This window comes from Nipponia nippon, unplaced genomic scaffold (genome assembly GCF_047370975.1).
Source record: "Nipponia nippon isolate SJK-2023a ecotype South Korea unplaced genomic scaffold, ASM4737097v1 scaffold_1, whole genome shotgun sequence".
Lineage (NCBI taxonomy): Eukaryota > Metazoa > Chordata > Aves > Pelecaniformes > Threskiornithidae > Nipponia > Nipponia nippon.
Genome location: NW_028262290.1, coordinates 144,100,674 through 144,125,116, shown reverse-complemented (window position 1 = coordinate 144,125,116; position 24,443 = coordinate 144,100,674). Strand labels below are relative to the sequence as shown.

Here is a 24,443-nt window from a genome sequence, read left to right as displayed (position 1 = left end):
AGAAAACTGTGTGTGGCCAAAAATACTGTATTATGCTGGATTTGATTGTTTATGTGGCAAGAAGGCTAGAAAGAAAGAGACGTTGGCACTGGGCTGAACGAGCTGGAGGTTCTCTGGGTGTGGGCTAGTTTTGTTTTCATTTGTTGTTATTTAAAATAATGCCAAAATGTTAACAAGAGCAGAACATGAGACTCTTGCAAGATGTGTTAAAGTACAGGTAATGTTAGGTATATGAAGAAATAAACATCTTAAATCAATAACCCGTAAAATCTGTATATTATAGTGTTCTGAAATCACAACAAAATATCTGCCTCTATTATAATTTAAAATAGTCTGTTTAAATGAATGTAAAAGATCTAATGTGAAGTGTAAGAAGTTAATGACAGAGATGAGGATGTGTTGATTTTCAGATGAGTTGTATTGTCTTTGGTCACAGATACATTTGGGTGGACATACCCTCTTGTTACAAACAGCACAAGTACTTCTTGACCATGCACAGAGTCGTACATACTTTTTTTTAACAAATTAATACAAGAACAAATAGTTGTATGACCTCTACTCTCAGCATTTATGTAAGCTACTCTATTTATTGGCAGTAGTTCAGGTTTTTGGAGGTATGGGTCAAAGAAAGCAAGCTAATGAATTCCCAAAGCATATATTTAAAAGGTAACACCATATTGCTTACCCTCTTGTCTCTAAAATGTGCCAGACTCCAGCAGACACGAAGGGAAACAAGTTTTAATCAAGCAGGGCCAATATTGTTGTAACAGCACTGAACTCTATATGCAACAGACATAAGTTCTGGGGGGGAAAATTCCACCGCAGCATGCAGCTTGAAATAAAGAAAGTACATGCCCTTCAGTTAGGGTGACTTCACTGGGCTACATCTAACGAGAAAAAATATTTCAGAGAAGTTGAACAATCCTCTGTAGAGGCAGAGGAACAGAGTCATTCTGGGGAGTCTCTCCCGTAGTTAAACTCTTCAGACCTGCAGAAGAACAATGACCTGTCAGACTTCTTTAAGCTGCTAAAAGTTTTGGTCTTCCCACCCTCAGTCTAGCTCCCTGCGGGCCAATTTGTCCCTGCATTTTAGTCTGCTCTCTGACTAAGAGGCCTCCATATGCCTTAAAGATGCTTTGGGGAGACTTCAGGTCTTTGCCTGAGCTTCCTGCAGAAATGACCAGCATTCCACTGGAGCCTGGAGAACTCTCCTTCAAATTGTCCAAGATTTTCCAGCACTTCCCACATTTTTTCTGTTTGTCTCAATTGTGCTTAGGGAAACGCTGCCCTGAATATTTATTGGGAAGACTTTCCTTCATTTCTGCATGCTGCTGTGTCTTGCAACTGTTAAATAAAACAAAGGCATCAGTTAAAAAATCTGTCTGTAGAACAGAAGTGTGTAGAGAGAGAGAAGCCTTAATAAATACACCAGCAGGGATCTACCACCCAAGCAACACAGGGGATGGCCATGTTTTGCCTACTTACCAGAATATTGGCAAACTACTGTCTCAGCAAAGCACACAAGAGCAGGGTCTGCTTGTTCTACCACAAGGGGAACCTCAAAAGGCCAATGTAGCTGGGGCTGGGCTCCCTACTGTTGGTCATTAGGCACTGACATTCAAAAATACCAAATACCTTCTTCCCCTTCCTCTGAGCCATAATGAAGTCCTCAGCTTGAATTGCAAACCACAGGTCCTGCTGCTTCCAGTAAATACTGAATATTTAAACATATGCTATTTAAAAAATGATATGGTAAAGAAATGCTGTTTCTCACAAATTACTTGAGAATTACAAACAAGGCTGTAGGAGAGACAGCTGCTTGTATGTCCAAGGTGTTGATACAAGTAAAAATCTTGTTTGCAGCTGATGCTGACCACAGTCATTATTTTAAAGCCCTTTGCCACAAACACATAATTCTGTGGATGCAGGAAAATACTCTCTACTCTTTTATATTCTCCCTTCCTGTAAAGCAATGGAGATGTGCAGCATTTCCAGGAGCCTAATGAAGGGTCAAGGAGAGTTGATAGCTGTGGGCACAACCCAAGGTTATTAACCCCAGCCAGGCATTAATCCACAGGAAGTACCCTCCCCTAATGTTCTTATTGCTGACACAAGCTGAAAATGAAATAAGCCATGTATAGTAGGTGAAAAGATTTATTTTTCCATGAGTGCTGTGTTTCCTTTATATGATGTTTCAAGAGAATTAATGCCTTTCCTGTACCTTAGCCAATCAGGCTGTGTGTCTAATGTCTGCTGCTTTAATAATATAACATACCCTGCCCTCTCCGTTACAGATTACTTTTATAAATCATATAAATCATGTCTAGAATCCTGCTTAATATGAATTGCTTAGAATTCAAAACATAAGACTTCTTTCAGGCTTTTTTCTGAATGCAAATCATTGCACAACTACAGAAACAAGCTGGGACTTTGTGTGAGAAGTCTAGTGCTGTAGAATAAAAGATGAAGAATGGCTTGAGTCTGAAAATGGAAAATAATTAGTGTGATAAGGAAAAATTATTTTTCCGAAGGCCATCTCATGGATGTTTTAACACCATGGAAGTGTATGAAAAATACAAGTCTATTTGCCAAGTCTAATATTAAATTGGTCTAATTTTTCATGTCAAACACCATTAATAGAAAAGGTAGTTCACTTTCATTAGATGCCATCTATGTTAAGAAGATGATCTGACTGTCCCTATGTAGTCACATGAGGCAGTTTTCTTCATATTGCTCATTTCTAATATAAGCCCCAAGGAGAGGTTAAATGTTCTGATAATAAACATTCAGCTGATCTCAATATTTTAAAAGAACAAAATTTATGGCATAGCCAAATGAGTTCCAGAAGGCAATAAATGTGCTGGCTTCATGTCACCAGTAAACACATTTGAAGAGAAAGTTAGTTGTTTAAAAAGAAGACAGAATGGACAAGGCAAATACCAGAACTACAACCCTGGACCTCAGGAGAGCAGGCTTCAGCCTTTTCAGGGGTCTGCTTGGAAGAACTCTATGGGAGATGCTCCTGGAGAAAAGAGGGGTCCAGGAGAACTAGTTGATTCTCCAGGATCACCTCCTTTAAGCTCAAGAACAGCCCATCCTGACATGCAGGAAGTCAAGCAAAGGTGGCAGGAGGCCTGCAGGGATGAACAAGGAGCTCCTGGTAAAACTCAAACATGAAAAGGAAAAATAAAAGAGGTAGAAGCAGAGTCAGTTGACCCAGGGCAGGGACTGGGTGAGGAATATAGAGACACTGTTGGAGCATGCAGGGACAGAATTAGGAAAGTAAAAGCCCACCAGGAGCGGAGCCTAGCAAGGGGCTTAAAGGGCATCATGGAAGCTTCTGTAAGTATAGCAGCAGCAAAAGGAAGGCTAGGGAAAATATGGGTCTTCTGCTGAATGGGACGTGGAAAAGGCCGAGGTACTCAATGCCTCCTTCACTTTGGTCTTTACTGGTAAAATCTGCATACAGTAACCCAAGGCCTCTGCAACCAGAGAGAAAACCTGCAGCAATGAACATTTACCTTCAGTGGAGGAATATCAGGTTAGGGGAACATTTAAACAAATTGGACATACGAAAGTCCAAGGGACCTGACAGGATACACCTACAACTGCTAAGGGAGCTGGCCAATGTCAATGCGAGACCACTCTCAATTATCTTTGAAAGGTCATGGTGATTGGGGGAAGTTCCTGAGGACTGGAAGAAAGCAAATGTCAGACCTATGTTCAAGAAGGAGGATCCAGAGAACTACAGGCCAGTCAGCCTCATTTCAGTCCCTGAGAAGGTGATGGAGAAGAAAAATCTGGAAGCCATTTGCAAAGATCTGAAGGGCAAGAAGGTGATTGGGAATTGTCAGTGTGGATTTACGAAGGGGAAATCATGCTTGACCAACCTGATAGCCTTCTGCGATGAGATAGATGAGGTTCATCTTGGTGGACGAGGGAAGAGCAGTCATTGTTTTTTATCTTGACTTTATCAAGGTTTTTGACATTGTCAAAATGAATGAAGATAGGTGGACAGAGAGGTGGATTCAAAATGAACTGAACTGCCAGGTTTAAAGTGTTGTGATCAGCAGCATGAAGTCCAGCTGGAGGTCTGTCATTAATGGTGTACTCCAGGGGTCAATACTGGGGCCAATACTGTTTAACATCATTAATGACTTGGATAATGGGACAGCGTACACTCTCAGCAAATTTGCAGATGATAGAAAAGTGGAAGGAGTGGTTGATACACCAGATGGTTGTACTGCCCTTCAGAAGGACCTCGACAGGCTGGAGCAGTGGGTTGGCAGGAATTTCATGAAGTGTCACAAAGGGAAATGCAAAGTCGTGTACCACAGGAGGAATAACCCTATGGACTAGTACAGAGTAGGGGCCAACCAGCTGGAAGGCAGTGTTCTAGCAAAGGATCTGGCAGTCCTGGTGGACACCGAGTTGAACATGAGCCCACTGTGTGTGCCCTTGCAGCAAAGAAAGCCAACAGCCTCTTGGGCTGCATTAGGAAAAACATTGCTAGCAGGTCGAGGGAGGTGACTCTTCCCCTCTACTCAGTACTGGTGAGACAGATCTGGAGTGCTGTGTCCAGCCCTGTTTTCCCTGGGACAAGTGAGACATGGACATACTGGAGCAAGTCCAGCCAAGGGCCACAATGATGACTAAGGCCTTGGAGCATCTGATATACAAGGAGAGGCTGAGAGAGCTGGCACTGTTCAGTCTGGGGAAGAGAAGGCTCAGGAGGGACCTTATCAGTGTGTAAAAACATCTGGTAGAAGGGAGTAAAGAAGACAGAGCCAGGCTCTTCTTAATGATATCCAGTAACAGGACAAGAGGGAAGAAGCACAAATTGAAATACAGGAAACTCCATTAAAATATAAGAAAGACCTTTTTACTGTTAGGGCAGTCAAACACTGGAATAGGTTGCTCCTAGAGTTTGTGGAGTCTCCATTCTTGGAGATATTCAAAACCCAGCTGGACATGGCCCTGAGCATACTGCATTGATTGACCCTGGTCTGAGCATGTGGTTGGAGCAGACAATCTCCAGAGGTGTCTTCCAACTTCAGCAGTTCTGTGAAAACTTTAATTGGGCCATGGTCATCCAGCTACATCCATGCTGGCTCCCAGGTTTAGGTTATGCTTATTTCAGGTCATGTTCACACACCAACCTTTCTCTCAGTGAGGGAAAGAAACAGTAGCCCAAATTATCATGGGATCTTCTTACCTCAGTCTTTGCTCCACAGAACAGCTGAAAGGGGAGAAGCATTTCTTAGAGAGAGTTTATGCCTTTGATGCAACGGGAAATTCCAGAGAAAAGCACCACCTAGCAGGGAGAAAAAGATGTTAAGTAATTACATAGGAACCAAGTCTTGTCAATGGAGCAGAACTCCTAAATGTGCCTACAAAAGCAGAAGGGAGGAGAAAGAGTTTTGCAGAAGGGCATTTAGGAAGTGTCAGTGATGTTCCAAATACACTGGACTGTAAGCAGCTGGTGCCAAAATGAAAGATTGCTTTACTTACAAGGCTCTGTCTTTCCATAAATCAGTAGTCAAATCCTGTGTTGAATTCTGGTCATCGTATTTCAGAAAGGATTGAGACAGGTAGCAAAAATGACTAAGGGCTTCAAAATATTTTCATACAAAAGATTAAAATTGTTTACCTCAAGGAGTCTAATGTAAAGGGATATGACAGGCATAACTCCTAGCCCTCTGGATTCCAGTGGACATATTAGCACTTAACTCTAATGCTTTTCAGAGCATATCAAAGCACTTTCAAAGGGGATCCATATCATTACCCCAACTTTACATGGGATGGGATATACAAGATAAGTTGCATGTAGTGTCACCCAAAAAATCAGTTGCAGAGATGGAATTAGAAACAGGTTTGTTGACTTCCAGAAGAGCATGGTAACCACTCAGCCATCCTTCCTTGGGAGAAAAAACAAGGAAAAAGTGGATGTAGTTCGAGTGCAGGATCTTCTGTCTGTAACAAAATAACAATCAGTGAAATTGAAACTTGTCAAATTCGAAGTGAACTGAAAGATTTACTTGATACCTGATGTACTTAGTTTTCAAAAGTAACTCCAGTTAGATATCGATGATGCCAAGAGCTCAACAGGATTCAAAATATGTGTGTGGAAAATATTTGTATCTATTGTAGTAAATGTTGCAACCATTAAGATTCTTTTAAGGGACATGCACGTTTGCATGTCAGGGCTTATGCCAGTTTCTAACAGATTTAGGCAGAGATTTTTCCAGGGGACATACCAGCACTTAGCTATCATTTCAAGGCAGTTTGCACAGAGTGGGAGATAACTGTCAAGGTCAGAACAGACACACAATTGGTCAGATGTGGTGTGTCAGTGCCTGCCTGGCTTCCAAATGAGGTGAAAGCACTAATTAAAAGTCACAGCATGAGCTATATGATGTAACAGTTTTTAGTCATTGTGAAGCAGGGAAGGTAATGACTAATCTAATCTAATCTAATAATATTTTATAAATACAAGCAAGTATAAATGAAAGACAGAGAACTGATAGAGAGATACTTTGGGTTTGTAGAAGTGCTTAGAGAGCTATATAAATATTTTACTAGGCAGCCAGTTAAATGATTGCTATACGTTCCTATTGCAGTTGCACAATGTAGTAAAAAAGCAAAGTGAGTTGTTCTGGGGTTTTTGAGCTCTACTGCAATAGGAAATCGATCACACTCCAAGTGAAGTGCAAAGATGTTTGTTCCTGTTGTTGTTTGATGGGAAGGCACAGCCATTCCTTTGATGCCATCAGGGAGCTCTACCAGCCTGGTCTCAATGTAGGCCTGGAAATCTTCTCAAGATACCCGTGTTTGTTGTTGGCCTTGGTGAGCAGAGGCAAGGTTTTAAAACATAGACACCCCATAAACCTCCCCCATGCTTCAAACTCACCAGTCTCCTATTTCAGAGAGAAATATGAGAAACAACTGTATGTGTCTTTCTGCATATCTAACCCTTCTTCCCCGTTTGAACACGCGGTCTTTGTATTCAGCTTCACGCTGTATTATGTGTTTGTCTCGTGGATACGTACAGGTCCTAGGGTTGCTGTGCCCTTTACCAGTGCTCTGTATTTTTTCTCTGCTTATTTCTCATAATGCTTTTAAGTATAAACATAGTTTTGAATAATTTCTTTTCTAATGTAATTTCAGAGAAAGAATGATCTCTATACTCTTTCTTCCAATGTGTCCTTCAAAGTTAAGAGCATGCCATATAAAGTGCAACCAGCAAAGCTCCCCGAGGGAAGCATAGCAGTAAGTAACTGAAAATTATATCTTTGTGAGAAGCACATGTATTTGGTCATTCTGATCACAGCTGTGAAAGTTTATATAGATTAAAATATTGAGATCAGTCTTTTCTGTGTTTCTAGTGTAAATTCCTGAAATAATACCTAAAGAAAATACCTTTATTGCTTTCTGTGGAAGTTGCTGATATATGATACTAATTCCATTGTTAAATAATTTCTTGCTGTATTAATGTGCAGACTGCTTTATTGCAATCGGGATGGATGTTTCACCCAGAAGAAAACAACAAAACTGTGAAAGCAAGTTTTTAATTACCTTGTTTGGGGTAAAAAAAAATCTGGAGGAAATTTTTGTGTAAAATCCAAAATTTTGTTTCTGTCAGGTGTAGAGATCTCGCTCTTCTCTCAGTCAGTAGTTCTCTCATACAAGCTTATGGATTATCTATGGCAACTTCTCTCTTATCTGAATTAAGCTTCTTTGCTACCGTGATTTTCAGAAAGGTCTGCATGCCTCTCTAGGGTTTCTACCTCACAGCACATCAGATGCAAGATATGAAATTACCTGGTAATCCCTACAGATGTGATAGATAGTTACTGAAGTACTTGTCTTATTTGCAGAATGAGATTTGTATGGCCCTGGATTATTATATGAAAAATTAATCTTAAAGGTGTAAATTTGATTTGTTTGCTGGTGCCAAAGCATTGAGTTTGGGGAGAAGGAATTTGCTTCTTATGGTGTCTGATACTATGGTTAAAATTCATTCTATTTTGTCATTACTGATGGAAATAAGTAAAATATGAGTGCAAAATTTGATTCTTGTATAAGACTAATCTGAAATTTGAAGGCTTATTGTTCTCATCTTTATAAAGAGTTATCATTTAAAGTCCTTCTTTTAAAAGGTAGGCTCAGTAGAAACCTTTCCCATTTAAATCCTGGTGCAAATACACCATATCAGTCTGTTGAGGTGTAGTACTAGGGAAGAGAATATTTTCTTATATGGAAAAACCAACATAATAAAACACTTTACAGCTTACACTGAATATATTTTAGAGGATACGGGTTATAAAGTTTTGTTTTGAATAAGCATAGATTGAGTGGTTGATTGATACTTGCTCTGGGAAGACACAAGGTGAAATCTTGGTCCTACATGCTCAGTGACTCCAACCTCTAACATCAGGAGAACCATGATTTCACCAGAGAGATTTGATGCTTAATGCAATATTCATCCAGAAAGGTTCAAAGGCTCCAAGCTGACAGATATACTCAGGCTCTTTTTATTTTCTTGCAGCATGTGTTCCATACCAGAAACACATGTTGTGCAGAACTCTGTTGATAGTGGTGCCTTCATCTGGACTGAAGTGCTTTACCCCAGGTGATAGTCTGCTGTTCTCAACAAGTGTCAGATGATCTACCAAATGATCAGATAAGCGTTTTATTCTCTTACTCCAGCCAGTATAATGCTTGTTATTTGCTGCAGATGATTTACAGCAAAATGCCTGTAATGGCAACTGTAAAATGTTGAAAAATGATAGCGCTTTTATGTCGTTTCATATCTGGACATGGCAGCGGATGCTTGCCAGCTCTACAGCTTGATGTGTTATATGCACAAGTTCTTTTGATGTTCCACTTGCAAGAAGAAATATTTGCTTGAAGTTGGGCAATGCTTAATATTTTTGCTCCTTCTGAAAAAGATCGCTGGTTGTGTTTTAAAAGTTTCCAAAGTTTTATTTGGAAGTTTATGGTTTTCTTTCAGACAAGGCAAGGGTGGAAGTGGAATAAAGATTTTAACATTTTAAAATTAATTGTCAAAAGTATATATTTAATAATCATCTAACACCTTACAACTACACCTTAGTTTATATAGTGAAGAGAATATATTCTAAAAGACCAGAGCATATGTCCTTGATTTAACTCATACAGCACTGGGTTCCAGTTTTGCATTTAATTTCAATGGTATAAATAATCCTGTACACATTGGTAACCTACATGGTCATGTATGTATGTGCTTACATATTTGCAGCACTGAGGTCTTTATTTCCATCATCATGGAATATGTCTATATCTTGAACAGAGGGTCATTATACATAGATGTGTGAAAGGTTATGTAAATGTAAGAAAATTTAAATCTTTTATAGTAAAACATTAGAGTGAAAATGGCATCAAACAGGAAATTAGCTTGGAACTTAGTGGAGCTTAAAGCAAAACCCACTGAAATCAATAAATTTATTTCTATTGATGCTAATAGGCTTGGAATTACAACTATATGTTGTACAACTGGTTGGATTTCCTTGCTAACGGCTGTATCATTCAAGAGAAAATTGTCTTTTTTTCTTAGAGGCATTATTATGGTAAATAATACTATCCTACTTGATGAATTTCATGTGCATGGTGAAATAATACTTTTTATTATAAAAAAGTATAGAGTTAGAATAAGCAGTAACTTGTTCCATTTTAATTTATGATTCTAGAGCCAGTTTTGAAGTTTAATAAAATATGGTTGCTTTTCTTAAATGCTTGATGGGATCTTCAGAGGGAATGCCTTTAGTGTAAACTGTTTGACCAGTATCCTACAGTGAGTAAAACTGATTTCCGACTAAGGCTTTTAACTCTTTTTTAGCTATTACACAGTGATGAGTACTTTCACTTTAAACGTGCTTATATTCCTTATGAAATATATTTGCACAAGCATTTGTAAAGTGTAAACACAAATGTCAATATTAATTATGACTGCAAACTCAAGGGAGCTTTTACTTTCTATTTTGAGCATTTTTTCAAAACATACAAGAACATCATGCTTCAAAGGTTGGATGGGAACATGTAGGAGTACTAAAAGAGTTCCTGTTTCTCAGTCTCTGTAAACAAAATGAGTAAAGATTAGGCAAAGGTCACCATGGGCAGTAAAAGGAGTAGCATTAGAATAATAATTAATTTAGCTACTGTTTCTTAAAGTAGCAGATTAAACAACAGAGAAGTTTTGTTTTATTTTGTTCAGTGTCTTTTAAAGGACAAGAGGGAAAATTAGCTTTGTGAGAATCTCACTAGCAGGCACTGCATTCTGACCATTGATGCTGGATATTTGCACCAGTACAACCTAATTCCCATCTACCCACAAAGGCCTGCTGAAGAACCGGCAGCTCACCACACGTGCTTCTCTCTGCATTGAGCTGCCTTCCAGTGGAATCAAAGATAATTTTGAAGCTACACTGAGTAGCACCAAAATCAGGAGCAAAATACGAACTGTACAAAAATCAGTGGCAAGAAAACTAATATATCTTTTCTTTACTTACATTGTGCTTAACTGTGGCACATTAAAAAAAAGGAAAATAAAATCCCCCCTATAGAATTACTTTCATGAGCAACAAGTGACTTTCGTGGAACCACAACAGCGATTCTGAAGTTAAGACTATCAGACAGCGTCTGTGCTAAGACGAGCTTGGCTTTTATTTCCAATAGCAGACAAAGGCTCTGTCTGTAACTCTCGAGTTGGCTTCACCCTCATCTTGGTGCTTGAGCCAGATGGCGTTCCTTGTCACCTCTTTGCATACAAAAGGTGTGAGACGTTCAGCAGTGTGAAAGGCCAAAAGTCAGATGGCTCCTCTCAAGTCTGTGAGGTGTGCTTTTCATCAGCCTGACAGAAAAGCAACCACTGTTTTTGGTGTCCTGTATGAGAAAGTCTTCTAGCCCTGAATGGAGAGGAAAGCCAACATGCGTCTGAAGTACAGTACAAACATGCAACACTTGTGTAAAAATTTCACTTCTTCATATTGGCCACCTTAGATGAAAACAGAGAAATCCCTCCCAAAATGTTCCCTGGCTCTGATCCTGCAGTACTAAACTTACCACATGGAGAAGAACAGAAATCCAAGCTGAATAATGCAAACTTTCTTAAATCAAAATCATATGTAAAACTGTTGTGGACAGCACGGGTCTTCTGTGAAAACGGTGAAATGAGGCTGGCAAAATTGAAGGGATGCTTTGTTTCTTTCTTCCCCTCCAGCTTCTGCCTGAACTCTGTGGGTGTTCAGGACTTGCAGTGTCAAACTATTCACCAGGAATTGCACTAGTAGCCCTGCAAGTCTTTGTATAGAGTATAAAAGGAAGCAGCCCAGGGGCATTATATTCTACTGGTAGTGCATGCCCGCAGGAGTGAGACTGACGACTGCGCTTAATCCTCTGCTCAGGAAATAAATCTCAAGCACTTAGTGCAACCCTTCCTTTGCTTTCAAAAACCTAAGACAAAGAAGGATTCATGGGAAAAGGGCGTGGATGCAACAAGATGGTTTTAAGATTTTAGCAGGCAAATATTTCATTAGCCATTGGCCTCACTCCTGCTACAAGAGAAGAGACACGTGGCAGTTTTGCAGCAGCATTCTGCTTGATACAGGATAGATATAATTTCTGCTGTTTTACTCATTGCTGATAATCTAAGGATTATAAACATAATGCTCTGCACTTCTGGAAGGTTACAGTTTCTTGTTTATATTTCAATGTTTGTCAGGCTCCAACTGAGCTACTGAAATCACACTGTAAATTGCACTCTACTGTCTGTAAAGGCAGAACGGCAGAAGGAGGAAGGGAGAGAGGACTATGAACCCGTGCAGTACAAGCAAGGCTGAGCACTGCTACGCCACTCATAACTGGTTACAGCGTGTCCTCAGGAAGACCCAGATGTCCTTATCTGGATCCATGCTGATAGGTGCTCTATAGTATCACAAGAAGAGCTAGGTTGCCTTATTGTTTTCAAAGCCTAAGAGGAAAGAAAACACAACATGCAAATGCAGCAAACGTCTAGGAAGCGGTGCATAAAAGAAGACATGGAATAGCTACATGGGTACTTGTAGTTGCATATACTACTATCAGCTTTATCCAAAGCCTAATGAAATGCACTGTCCCTAATGAAATCTACTGTTTCCACTGATTTCAACAGGATCTCAAACATGCTTTGAGGTCTGGATTGACCCCACCTAATTTTGAACAATGAACTGAAGCACATTAGTTAAGAGTCTAGTTGCTGTGCTCCTGTGCAATCAGCAGGCAGCCCTGTGGGCTGTTCAGATCCTAGGGAACACCGGGCAGCAGCTTAGCTCACCCCTGTCTGAGAGCACCTGTGCTGCTGAAATTGTTGCCTTAGGTTGGATGAAAGTGGACTTGGTGCCCAAGGAGACAGCTGTGGTTCAGTCAAATACTACCTGAAGAAATCTGTAATCAAAAAATCCTTCCTACGGAAGTACCTGCCCACTCTGATAATTTCCATATTCAGGATGTACGATTTCAGTAGGCTGTCCCTCTACCGACCCATCCATAGCTGGCCAGCCGCTTGCCAGAGTCTTTTTGTTGGGGATCGCTGATGTTGTACAGTCGGGCCCAGACCAGTGATGCTGACTCCATTTCCCGTTGCATTTCTCTCAGTCACGTTATGCCACCTAGGAATTTGGCTCAAGCTATCAATACCAGAAATGGCTAAATCAAATTTGGCAAGCAAATGGGTCTTCCCTTGGGTTTGATCTTACTGTAAAATGTAATCAGTCATTTTGTCAAACTTGAGAGGACAGAAAGTCCTGCTTGGATTTGCGTTTTCCTGTTGTTTACAAATATTTGTTAAGCTGATTGTGGTAAGTGGTCTACCGCTTTACTGCTCCAGCTCCAGAGCAACATAGTCAGACAAGAGACAGTGTTAGAACAGAAACGGTAGCGAAGCTCAAGCCTTACGTAAGTGAGGTATATCCACTGTATGTTGATAGTTTCAGATTGTTTTCAAATAATAATTAAGAAAATGATAACTTCTTGCTTGTGGTACCACAGCCTTTGCCAGCAGAGGCAGTGCACAGTGTGGATGAGTTGCGTTTTTGTTTAATCAGTCTTAGTTTTTGCCATCTTGGGGCCCATTGAATTTTCATTAGCACTTCCCAACTCTTGTGCTATATGTAATGAAGTCTTCAAGGCTTGCCTCAGGGCAGCATTCATGAAGATTTTCAAGCAGTAGAAGGGAGATGCTTTCTTTCTTGGGCAGCTAAGCTCATTGCTTTGCTACAGGCTTTGTGCAGCCCATCATGTCTGCATCCCTTCTGATTTCCCTGGCCAGATAAGCCTTTTACTTGAATTCATCTTTTTCCTTAACTGGCTTTTCTCTGGGAGGAATCTCTGCAGACAGTTCAGATGACCTTTATCTCATTTTCTCTGCCCTTGCATTGTAATTCCAGATACGGTACCACTCTAAGACACAAGGAGAGCCATTCAAAAACATTTTGTCCTTACTAAATGATTACTGCTCTTGCTGAATCTAATGATACAGAGAGCCTATGAAGTTCTGCAGTGGTTAAGGAGCAACCCGAAGAGGAGGCTGGGGAAGGGAATGATATCCCTGCAGTGGCATAGTTGATCACACCAGGAAGATATCTGTTGGGACCCGGGGGTGGGATTTCATGGGGTTTTTTACTAATTCTGTTTTCCTTGAAATAATTTTTTCTTGCTTTAATTGGCTAACAAATTTATTCTTTGTATGTGCTATCTTTTTGAAGTCTTTTAGAGTAATAACTACTTACAGCTGCACTAGAGAAGTATATTACCTGAATGTGTTTGTTAGATCAATGATGGTACGGCCAGCACTGCAAGCACTTAATCTTCAGGGTACAGGTCAATGTTAAAATGCTAACGCCAGAAGGACTGGGCAGTGTCTCAGAATTTTCTCTGTAACCATCAGTGTAAGCTTTGGTAGAAGGCAAGTGGTATCCCACATAGAAAGTTTGTCCCTAATTTCAACTATGATCTGTGTCCCATAACAGTGAAGGATACTATAAAAAACATATGCATCAGTAGACCTCACCAGACTGCCATCTTTCTAAGCACTGCGTCAGAGTAGGAGACAGTTGGCTGCACAGATGAAGTAAGTGGAAAGGACTATTCCAAAGCGTCTTCCAATTAAGCATGACAGTAGCTGGGAGACAGATCTGCTAGTGCTTGCAGAATGAAAAGTCTAGGAAGTACTCTAATCATGAGAAAGAGTGAGAGAGTAAAGGGCTAGATGTTGCAGAAAGGCTGAAATTTGCCATCTTCAAGGAGAAAAGTAAGAGACACAGAAATGGAATTAATTTTGAACTGGACTACAGAGTTGTGTCCAGTCTTCAAACTTAGGATGCTGTTCAGTGAATGAACAAATTAGGGTTGTGCTAAGTATCAGGTGCATCAACCAGTGAGTTAATAGCAAAAAAACAAGTAGAAAGAGAATTTGCAATGAATGCAGATCAGGGACTGGGCAATAGCCAAGAAACTTATTAAGAAGTGTAGATTTCCTAGCTGTACCTCGAGCACTGAAGAGGAAGATCATTTGAGAGTTTGTGTAATCAGTTTGCTTTGCAAACCGATTTCATCTTGTCATGAAGAAAATAGCTTCCATCTGTGACATACTTACCCTGTTTAAGGGAGACTAAGCGTAAATGAGAGAGGTCCAAAAGAAAACCCCAGAGAGAAGTAACTTCCTGGGCTAACAATAAAGAGGAAAGTTTGACAAAATAAACTAAAACTGAAGGGACATAATTGTGGCTGAGGAGCTAAGGAAAGCTCAAACTCATTCCATCCCACTTGGGAGCGGCAGGGAGAGAGCAAATATTCAATGAGATGGACGAAGAGCCTTCCAAGCGGAGTCTGAGAGCGTAGAATAAATTTGGTACAAGGTATGGAAGGGAGAGTGAGGAGGAGGTTACTTATGTGGATGGCCCCAGAAGGAGAAATACAGAAGGGTTATTATTACTCCTTGTCAAGATGAAGATCTAAGGAGAGAAGTTGGCCAAGTCCATTAAAACCTTTGATAACTCGTGTTATACACACCTGCTGCTTTCTAGAGCCTCAGACAATGGGAGAGTGCATTTCATGCTTATTTCCCATTTAGGTAATAGTCCGTATGCTTGGCTTCTTTTAAGGAGCGTGACATCATACCGTGCGATAGGCTTTATCACAAGGACAATGCACTCTGCTGGAGTTTCATTTTTGGACTCCTTAGCTGAAACACAAGTCATAGGAAAAAATGTATACTGGTGTGTCAGCAGAAATTAAAATAACAATAATGTAGCTGGTATCTATCGTGGTTTGAATTAAGAGTTTGGGCTGAAGTCAACCATTGTTTCAGAGTAATTCAGCGTAAGTCAGTTATACTGGCCTAGGCTGTACCAGCATACATGTGAGTAGAACTTGGCTCCTTGAATCTTTTTGAAGCATCTGCACAGAAGGGTATTTTTTGCTACTGTGTATTAAGTGAAAATGATTTGTATGTCTGATACAAGACGTTTGTATATGTGCAAATCCCATTTCTAGTAATTATCATGAACAAGTGGAAAGGAACTTGCAGTAAATGAAGCCAACGTGGGAGAATTCCAAGCAATGTGTATTTCTAATCTGCAAAATGCTATTGAAGTGAATGTTTATAACCTCTCTACTCTACTTTCAGATTTGCTTTACTTGTTTAACTTTTGTTCATTGAATGTATTCTTTTCATTTCAGATCAGAACATCTGTCATTTGGTCCACTCCAAATGTCTCCTTTGTAATCCCTTTATGGGTTATAATACTAGCAATACTTCTTGGACTACTGGTACTCGCTATGTTGACCCTAGCTTTATGGAAGGTATGTTGCATTATTACTGTTAGTGTTGCCTTAAAAAAAGCCTGGAAGATACTGGAAGATACTAACAGATAAGAAAAAGAGAGGCTGGAATTTTGTGCTCTTTAACAGTTTGGAGCAAAAGCAACAATACACATGTGTCTTTTTTGTTTTGGCATTTCTGACATGCTAGTGTCACTGACCTTTATGCAGGGAACTTGTTTTCAAAGTCCTCCGTTATTATTGAAGTCTGGTTATAAATGGGCGTACAGAGTTTGGCTCTGTTTCCCAAGACCTATGATCCTCTTGTTCAGGATGTTTAGGTTCAAAAAGAAGTGATTCTAACTTTGTTTTCTCTGAATACTTCAGGAATTTCCAGTTTTTGTCAGCATGTGACAACACTCCCAGCTTTGAGAATTAATTTTTAGAAGATTTCCTTTTATATTAGTGTGTGATATCTTCTGGTTTTAAAGTTTTCCAGTTCTGTGTTGGTTGTTACACTCCCTTCACAAGTTACTGGAAACTGCTATATTACAGGGAGCCAATGTAGCTTTTGGCCATCCTCTCAGTTCCCATTAAAAAAAAAAAATTAAAATAATTTCTTAAGTTAGGATATGGCTCATCTGCCTTTAGCTGCTTAAAGGTTATGGGTTATGGGTTAGGTGTCCAGCCTATGCTAACTTTACAGATTCGCCTAGTCAGTTAACAGCAAAAAGCTATGTCTAAAACATGGGAGGATGAGAGGAATTACCTTTCGGCGGTACTCTCCTTTGACCTCTTGTGAAGCATACATAACTTCTAACCTTTTGACCAAAAGGGTAATGTTTAGGCAGTTAAAGTTAGGTGAGAGGCATCTCATCTTTAGTGATCTTTAGTCTAGGCCAGAACACTGTCCTGTGCACATTTCCCAACACATTTCCCACCTCTGTTATCATTACTATCTGTCAATTTAAGTATCTTTTCTGAATGTCTTGCTGAACTGAAATTAGCAGTTTTCTCATTAGAGTCAGACAGTATCAGCATTCAGACCAACTTTACATTCATTTGAATTTTTAAAGCTATACTTTGGAACTCAATGCTTTGCACCTAAAACTTTAATTTTTCATAGGGAACAATTTGAATAGAAACAAAAAAGCTTCGCAGTCTATTAGCCTGCCATAGATTGTACCCGACCTTTCAAGTTGACTGAGTGAAGAATCAAACTGCAGCTGACTCTTCTGTGGTTGTCTTACCATGATGCCTTTGTTTCTGTTGATTGTTTTCTGCAGTGTGGCTTCTTTGACAGAGCTAGACCTCCTCAAGATGACATGGCTGACAGGGAACAACTGACAAATAACAAGACTACTGATGCATAGAGGAAGAGAGTGACAGTTCAAGTCAGAATCCTGCCTGAGACTAGAAACATGATGAGGATTAAATGAAGGATTCCTTCCACCAGTCTTCCTTTGTACCTGCAAGTGATATGGTGTCGTAATCTGATCTATGCAACGTTCTGAGAACATGCCACATGATGGCCATCCTTGCCAAAGCAAGCAGCTTTATCACTGCCTTACAAACATACTCACCACTGAACAGAATGTTTATCCCATATTCCAGTCAGTCTACGTTTCAGCAGATACTTTTGAGCACATGTGGTATACTGAGATGCTTCCAGAACAAGCCCAAATCTCTCAAGGAGAGAATGCCTGGATTGCTGTATTGTCTAGAAGGTGGACCAGGACAAAACTTCCGAATGCTACTGTATCATGCAGTACACCTCTGAAACCTCCCTAAGAATAAGAACTTTTATGAAATTATGGCTCAGGGAGACAAGCAATATATCAGTACTGAGAAAGTACTTCTGAAAAACAAAGGTAGTCTGTAAAGAACTTTATAGATGGGGCACAATTATTTATTTTTCCACCTCTTCAGGATAAGTATCTGATATAATCATCAACTTAGATTTCTGAGAGAAGAAAGTAAAAAAATAGAAATCATGTACTTATCTTGCATGTAAATAGGAAAGTAAACCCGTTGTACACAGAGAACACATCTTTCTTGGCTACAAGGTGTTTTGCAAAGCAGATGATTTATGCAATATTTTACAAGATAAAACATATGCTAAACAGGTACATGTTGTATCTCTTTCAACCCACAGCTGGCAGTGTCACACGCAGATAACGAAATCCATGCACAGTATAGAGCAGGGGATGAGTTACCCTCTCATTGCGTTGCTGATGGCTGACACCTGTACAGCTGACAGAGGATACAGTCATTTGTGAAACACTGATTTAAATTATCACAGCCACACTGGTGATATTGAGAAAGCTTGGGGTTTTTGGGCTAGGATAAATTTTCTTTGCCCTTACCCTGTTACTTTGTTGAAATGGCCTCTGAAAATGGAATGGCTACTGCCATTGTATCTTCTGTTTAATTTGTGTCGTAGATCCTAACACTTTGTTCATCTAAAGAAATCTTTGCCTTTTTTTTTTTATTTTACAGACTACAAGATGGCAGCATATTTAAATTGTTGATTTCAGGAAAGTTTAGAGCTGAATATAATTATTTCTTAAGCAAAATCTTGCAGGGAGGGTGGGCAGGATTTGTATTTGTGAAAATAGGATGCCAGCCAGCCAAGCATGAACAAAAAGAAGGAAAGATATTTTGAGGTAAAGAGTAAAAATATACATTTAGGGGTTTATTTTTTTCTGGATTGAGGATTCTGAAGAAGAGAGGCTTCATTCTTTCTCCTCTATCAGCAAATAGTCCTTATCTCAGCAGGGGCTCTAAGCTCTGATCTGTGCAAATTTGTGCCTGAAAGCTTGAGTCTTCCAGTGTTGCCTGTGAGAGTGACATTAGCTATATTGTGTAAACTTCAGGAGGGATTGTTCATTTTCTGAAACGTACACCACACTTTCCTTCTCCTGAGCTCCTTTCCTTTCCAGTCCATCTCAGCTTCTTAATTGGCAAATGGCCTCATCCATTCTGACGCTGCTTGGCTCCTTTTAGGTACCTGCCCTTCCACTTCCTAAGACTTCAGGACGGGACTAGCCATGACACGTTGTCACTTCTGTCAATCTGACAGGAGATTTTACAGTTATACCATTTCTTGCACACAGGCTGACCTCTGAAATCCAAGCAGGAAACCTGAGCAGGTTGTGTTCCATCTTCATATCTAAGGCAAATTTGCAAGAAGACCTTTATGGACTCTTTAGCGTATCAGATGCAGTGTACCCATGAGACTTAACGAGAGGATTAGGCACATGCCTCAGAAAAAGGAGGTGCTTCACTTCCATTTTCTGAGGATGGGGGGGCCTGACCACTTCCCAGTCCCCCAGAAAACCAGACGCCTTCCCCGAAATGGGTTTGAGCTGACCCCTTGTAGATCAGAGAGATCAGCTGATAAATACCACCACAAAGCAAGCCTGTCCTCTATTTGCACACCTCTGTATCCCATACATTCCAGGCAAAATCATCCTCCCATGAAAAAGACAGTGAGCTTCTAGCTTTTGTAAATACTGAATTGTTGTGTGTAGCAGCTTGTGAAATAAGGTCAGCTAGCTCATTACAGTCACATCATCTGCACAACTCTGATGAACTAGCACCGTAAGGAGATACAGAACATCGGACTTTTGTATGTGCAATACTTTATATTACTTATATACCTAAAGCATGTTTACACTGGCATTTGTGGTTGTTTTTTAAACTTTTTAATATACTGATTAATGATTACAATAAAGGAAAAAAAATAGGAAAATAATAGAAAAACAAACACAGCTCTGTTCAGTATTTGTTGCAATGTGTTTTCAATCCTGCATTGCTCTGAGGATGGGACTAGGTGACCTAATAAGTTCTTTGCAGTTGTAACATCTAGGGTTCACTTTTGAGCAATTACTCTCATTTTAATGATGGGCAAAACATGTTCAGATACTAAATTTAAACCAAAAAGAACCTCAGTGACTGCTGGGCCTGGCTGGAATCCATTGGCTGCAGCTGTGTAATGTCACTGGAAACCAAATTAGAGGCACATGATCTGACAAACAGTTACTTTGAGCAAAACTTTTGTTTTGTATTTCTACATCTTTGTAGATTAAACTTCCCCCATGGAAATGTCTGGAGCCGTGTGCTGTCAAGGACTGTAGTCTTGGGTCCCAGCGTTTGTGGATAGCTTTGGCTGCAAATTGCAAACAGCTTTGCAAAGGAGATTTCTGGGTTTCAGCGCTTGCCAAGAGTGTTTATCCCCTGGGGAAATTGCATCCTGGATGAGGACACTAGCAGGCAGTTGACATAATCTTTCCCCCCAGTATATTAGTAATGTGCTGCACGATAACCTCTGCCACATCCTTACATGACTGACCTTTTGTTTCAGTGATGTCAGCCTTGCAATGAGTTACTAAATGCAGCTTTCTGTAAAAGTAATTCAGCCTTACACTTCCAAAGGTATGCGGTGAGCTGCTAATTGCTGAGAATACAGGAGTAGTCCGGATAGCAGAAAAAACAGGAGGTTACTTTATAAATTAAAGTCTCTTAAAACTGTTTATTGCTATGACCACCACAGCAGTCTAGTAAACAGAGACATTCATCTTTCATTTCACACGCTTCTTGCTGAGTTTGAGAAGTTATTTCATCCATGCAGCAGACTTTTTAAGAGTATCAAGTGTCAAGTGACATCTTCTGTTTTATGAAAATCTCAGAATTTACATAACAGGCACCAGTACATTTGAATATGTTGTCACTTATGGATTAGCAAATACCATTTTCATTTAACCACCAAGTGTTAACAAGAATTTTTTTCTTGTCACCATGCTGTAACTCATTTACAATTTTTTCTGTCTTCTGCAACTTTTTTGCCCTGACAGCTTTTACAGGTTTCCCACATTAGACATCTCTTGAAAATGGCACTAATTTTCTCTACCTTTTAGCTGTGATTTTTTAATCCATTAACAAGAAGGATCTTCTGGTAGGCATGGCATACATTAACTAAAAAGCTTTCTGGGAACTGACAAAACACCCAGAGATAGGCAGGGGAAAGAAAGTCCCAACTGGCCATGGCCTATGTATTCCGCTACATTGTAGCAAACTTTTTTTTTTAATGAAATACCATCTGACACACTGCCTTTAGGAATTGTTTATGAGTGAGCGTTTTATTTATGATTGTTGGCAAAGATCCATATTAAAATGTAGTATAATGGTAGTGCCTCTTGACAATAAAAAGTCTTGAATTTAGCTTATGCAGGCGCCATGATGTGACCCAGCAGGAATGCTTTTAATATTGAAGGACTGTTCTTGTTTTGCCTGTATGTTGTATTGGAGGGGCACTTAACTATTCAAGATGCTACCCTACTGTACACAGTGATTTTTGGAAAAGAAGAATGGAAGTAATTGTTCAACTCGCTTTTCAGATGGTTTCATTTGTTTTCATCATGTTGCTCTACTTAACTGGTGTACCACATTTCATTGGGTTGTGTATTGTTCTTTGTTTCAGTAACAGTTTGTAAAGCGGACTTCAGCAGCTCTTTCCAAAACTGGACTGCATCAGGCAGTATTGCTTTTCCAGAAAGGAATACTCGGGATAACAGCAGCAGAGCAGAATTCAGGATGCCACGTGAAATGGTCAGTGCATTGCAGGGGCTAGCTTACTTTTCAGCAGTTTACCCAAATTCATATTCAGAATCATATTAATAAACATTAATCTTAGATTCCCCATTTCTCCTGTCAAGGAGGGCCAGGGTGTGCCCTCTTTTATCATCACTGTAAAGACCAAATACCAAGCAATCCTCACAGCAAAGCTGGGGAGGGGAGGGCACATTTTATACCTGTGCAAGACAAATAAAAGGCAACCCAATCAAGTGTATGGCAAAACCACAAACAACATCTGTCTTCTGATGCTCTCCTGGTCATGAAGGTTAACATTTTCCCAGCAAAAGCAATCTGCCCATTTATCACATTAGACCAGCAGCACCAGAAAATAATCTCTGAAGTTGCAAAAAGTTTCCATGAATCTCATATCCTTTGTAGAAATTTTACATTTTGAAGTATATATGATAGCTCTTGGCTCTTCAAACAGCCTTACTGATTTTTTTTGTTGGGTTTTAATAGTTTAATAGCATTAGGAAAGGTTAGGTCAGCATAGTAAAAGCTGAAAAAGAAAATACATTTAAACTAGCAGTGAAGTCTCGCAGGAGACCCAGGCTTAGATCTGGACTTACCTTTTCCATTTTTAGGCACAGAAGAGGCATCAGGAGATACCTTGGGTGTCTGCTGAGACTTCCAAAGGTGTTATGGCTTTGTTATTACAAACACTCCCATACCAACTAACATGAAAACCAGATTTTATTTTTAAAGTCCCAACAGTCTATCATCCCCTGCTATACGCCCTGTATGTGAGAACAGGCAGGGCACAGGTAAAGGGCACCATTAAACTAGGCGGTAGGATGAGCGCTTCACAATTTGACTCAGTACACCGGAAAGAACCTTTCCTGTGGAGAAAGACAAAGACTGAATTTTCTGAATGCCTAAAATCATGAAAGATTTGCTTTTCTAGAAGAGAACATGACACCACGGAAGCCCTGCCCTTCAAGCATAACGGGTACAAGCATAAAGGCAAGGTGGCTGGGCACAAGGGACTTAATATTAAGCACTTAAGGAGGCTGCAGGATACTACGTTAACTGTAAATGACTTAGAGGGAAGGGCTAGGAGGCTCTAGAGGAGAAATCAAACCTTTAAACACATAGATGTTACCACAGAGTAGATCAGGAACAACAAGAAGGTTGATTAGTAAGATGGATGGATTGGAAATAAGGTCCAGCCACAGCAGATGAGAAGTTGTGACCCCAGAAAATAACGAGACTAATGATCTACCACAGGGATTTTTTTTTTTCACAATGACCAACTGATTCATTGCTCGTGCAAAGTTTGAGGAAGACCATTTCCCTAGTAATTAGATAACGAAAGGAAAAAATATCTCTGCAGCTGTGACAGGACTATTGAGTTATCTGTGAATCCCTCTCATTCTTAAATGAAGGGCTGTATTCACTTCACTGACTTTGAGAGAAGGAAGGAGGTGGCAAAGACATAAAACTTGAATTTGTTCCAGCGTCTGCTAAAAGCTTCTGGCTTCACTGCTGTTTCAAAGTGACTGTTTCAGTATTTGCTGAGGCTGTACAACATCTTTTGCTGGAGTAGTACAGACTGTGCTATCCAAAGGTAATAGAAAGACATTTTTTTCAAACCAGTAAAAACTAAATCTTGTGTGGAAACTTTCTGTCTAAGCCTGGCTTACCCAGGAGACCTGAGGAGTAAAATGGGGTTTAAGTGGGACATTTTTTTTTTTTTATTTATCAAGTGTTACATACATTAAGAAGCTTCTATATATAGATAGATAGCTTCAGTCCTTATATACAGCTTTAAGTAGTTGAACAGAAGTAGTTCTTTGCTAACAGATGGAGGCGGCACAACCAAATCAGCAATGGAATTGAAAAGTTAATTGATGTAGTGAAGATGACAGTGATCCTATTTAAGTTTGGCTGTAATTAAGGTGTTCCTTGATATTTTTAAAGTTTTTACTATTTTTTTTAATTCTACATTTAATATATAATGGTATTAATGAAGCACTTAGACATTAGTAACAGTGATATTGGTGTTTAATGTAACAAGATGCTCGCTAACAGATAGGTGAGGCAGGAACACAGAGCGAGGGGGAAGGACCATGTTCTTCCCTCAGCTGGGCTGCTCCATCCGCAGCTGTGGCTGACTGTGAATGCTCCGTGCTCCGCAACAAAGGGTTACCCTCACAAGAGGGGAAAATCCTCACTCCATAACAGTTCTCAGTCCTTCGGACCTATTCCCTTTGCCTCGAAGATTTCTGGAACATCTTGCTCTGCTCTGTTGGGTGCTGCTTGTTTAATATTATCTGATGCATTGGCACACAACTGGTTTGGATCGCAGAGAATCAATGCCATCTCCTTTCCAGCTGCTTCTTGTTTAAAAAGCTGAGGATATCTCCTTTCTCATGAACTTTTTAGTAATTCCCATATGATTGATGAGAACATATTCTGCTTGATTTTGGGGGGAAGGGGTGTTTAGTTTCCACCCCACTTTTCTAATGCCCATATATACACAAAAAGTCAGTCCTGTGGTATCTATTACACATTATTTCACTAAGCAACCAGCCAAGTCTTTGTTCTGTAATTTCGTAGAACAAAGTAAGCCGGAACTTGACCCTCCAGCCATTTTAAGCAAACAACATCTGTGTGAAGCCATTAGGTTTCCAACACGTTGACTCACTGCAATGTCTTTAAGAGCAAATCTTCTTGCAAATCATGTGGACTCTTCAGCGTCATCACTGCAGTTGGTATGCTGTGTCAAGTGTATACTGATCTTATGTAGATCATGTTTAGCTGGTTTTATTATCTCAAAAATGCTTTTTCTGGAGAGTGGGAATGAAGTGCAGGAAAAAATGTGAGTTGTCTTTTTTTTAAGCACACTCAGAAAGAGCTGGTGACCTTTTAACTATCACCCCCTCAATTAGCCCCTCAAACGGACCTCCTAAGCAGGTCTGCAGGAGAAGGGGAGGTGGCAGCGAGGGGTGTGAGCACCGCCAAGCAGGAGC

General features: G+C 40.0%; 1 protein-coding gene across 1 annotated transcript in view; it reads left to right on the top strand.

Moving 5' to 3' along the window:
* The window catches only part of ITGA8 (integrin subunit alpha 8), a 119,972-nt gene extending 96,613 nt beyond the window's left edge, over window positions 1–23,359 (top strand). Inside the window, exons 28-30 of the mRNA XM_087775784.1 lie at window positions 7,168–7,269; window positions 15,754–15,876; window positions 17,121–23,359. Coding sequence (XP_087631910.1) covers window positions 7,168–7,269; window positions 15,754–15,876; window positions 17,121–17,207 — 312 coding nt within the window. The 3' untranslated portion in view covers window positions 17,208–23,359. The remainder of the gene's footprint in view (window positions 1–7,167; window positions 7,270–15,753; window positions 15,877–17,120) is intronic.
* Window positions 23,360–24,443: the final 1,084 nt, after the last annotated feature.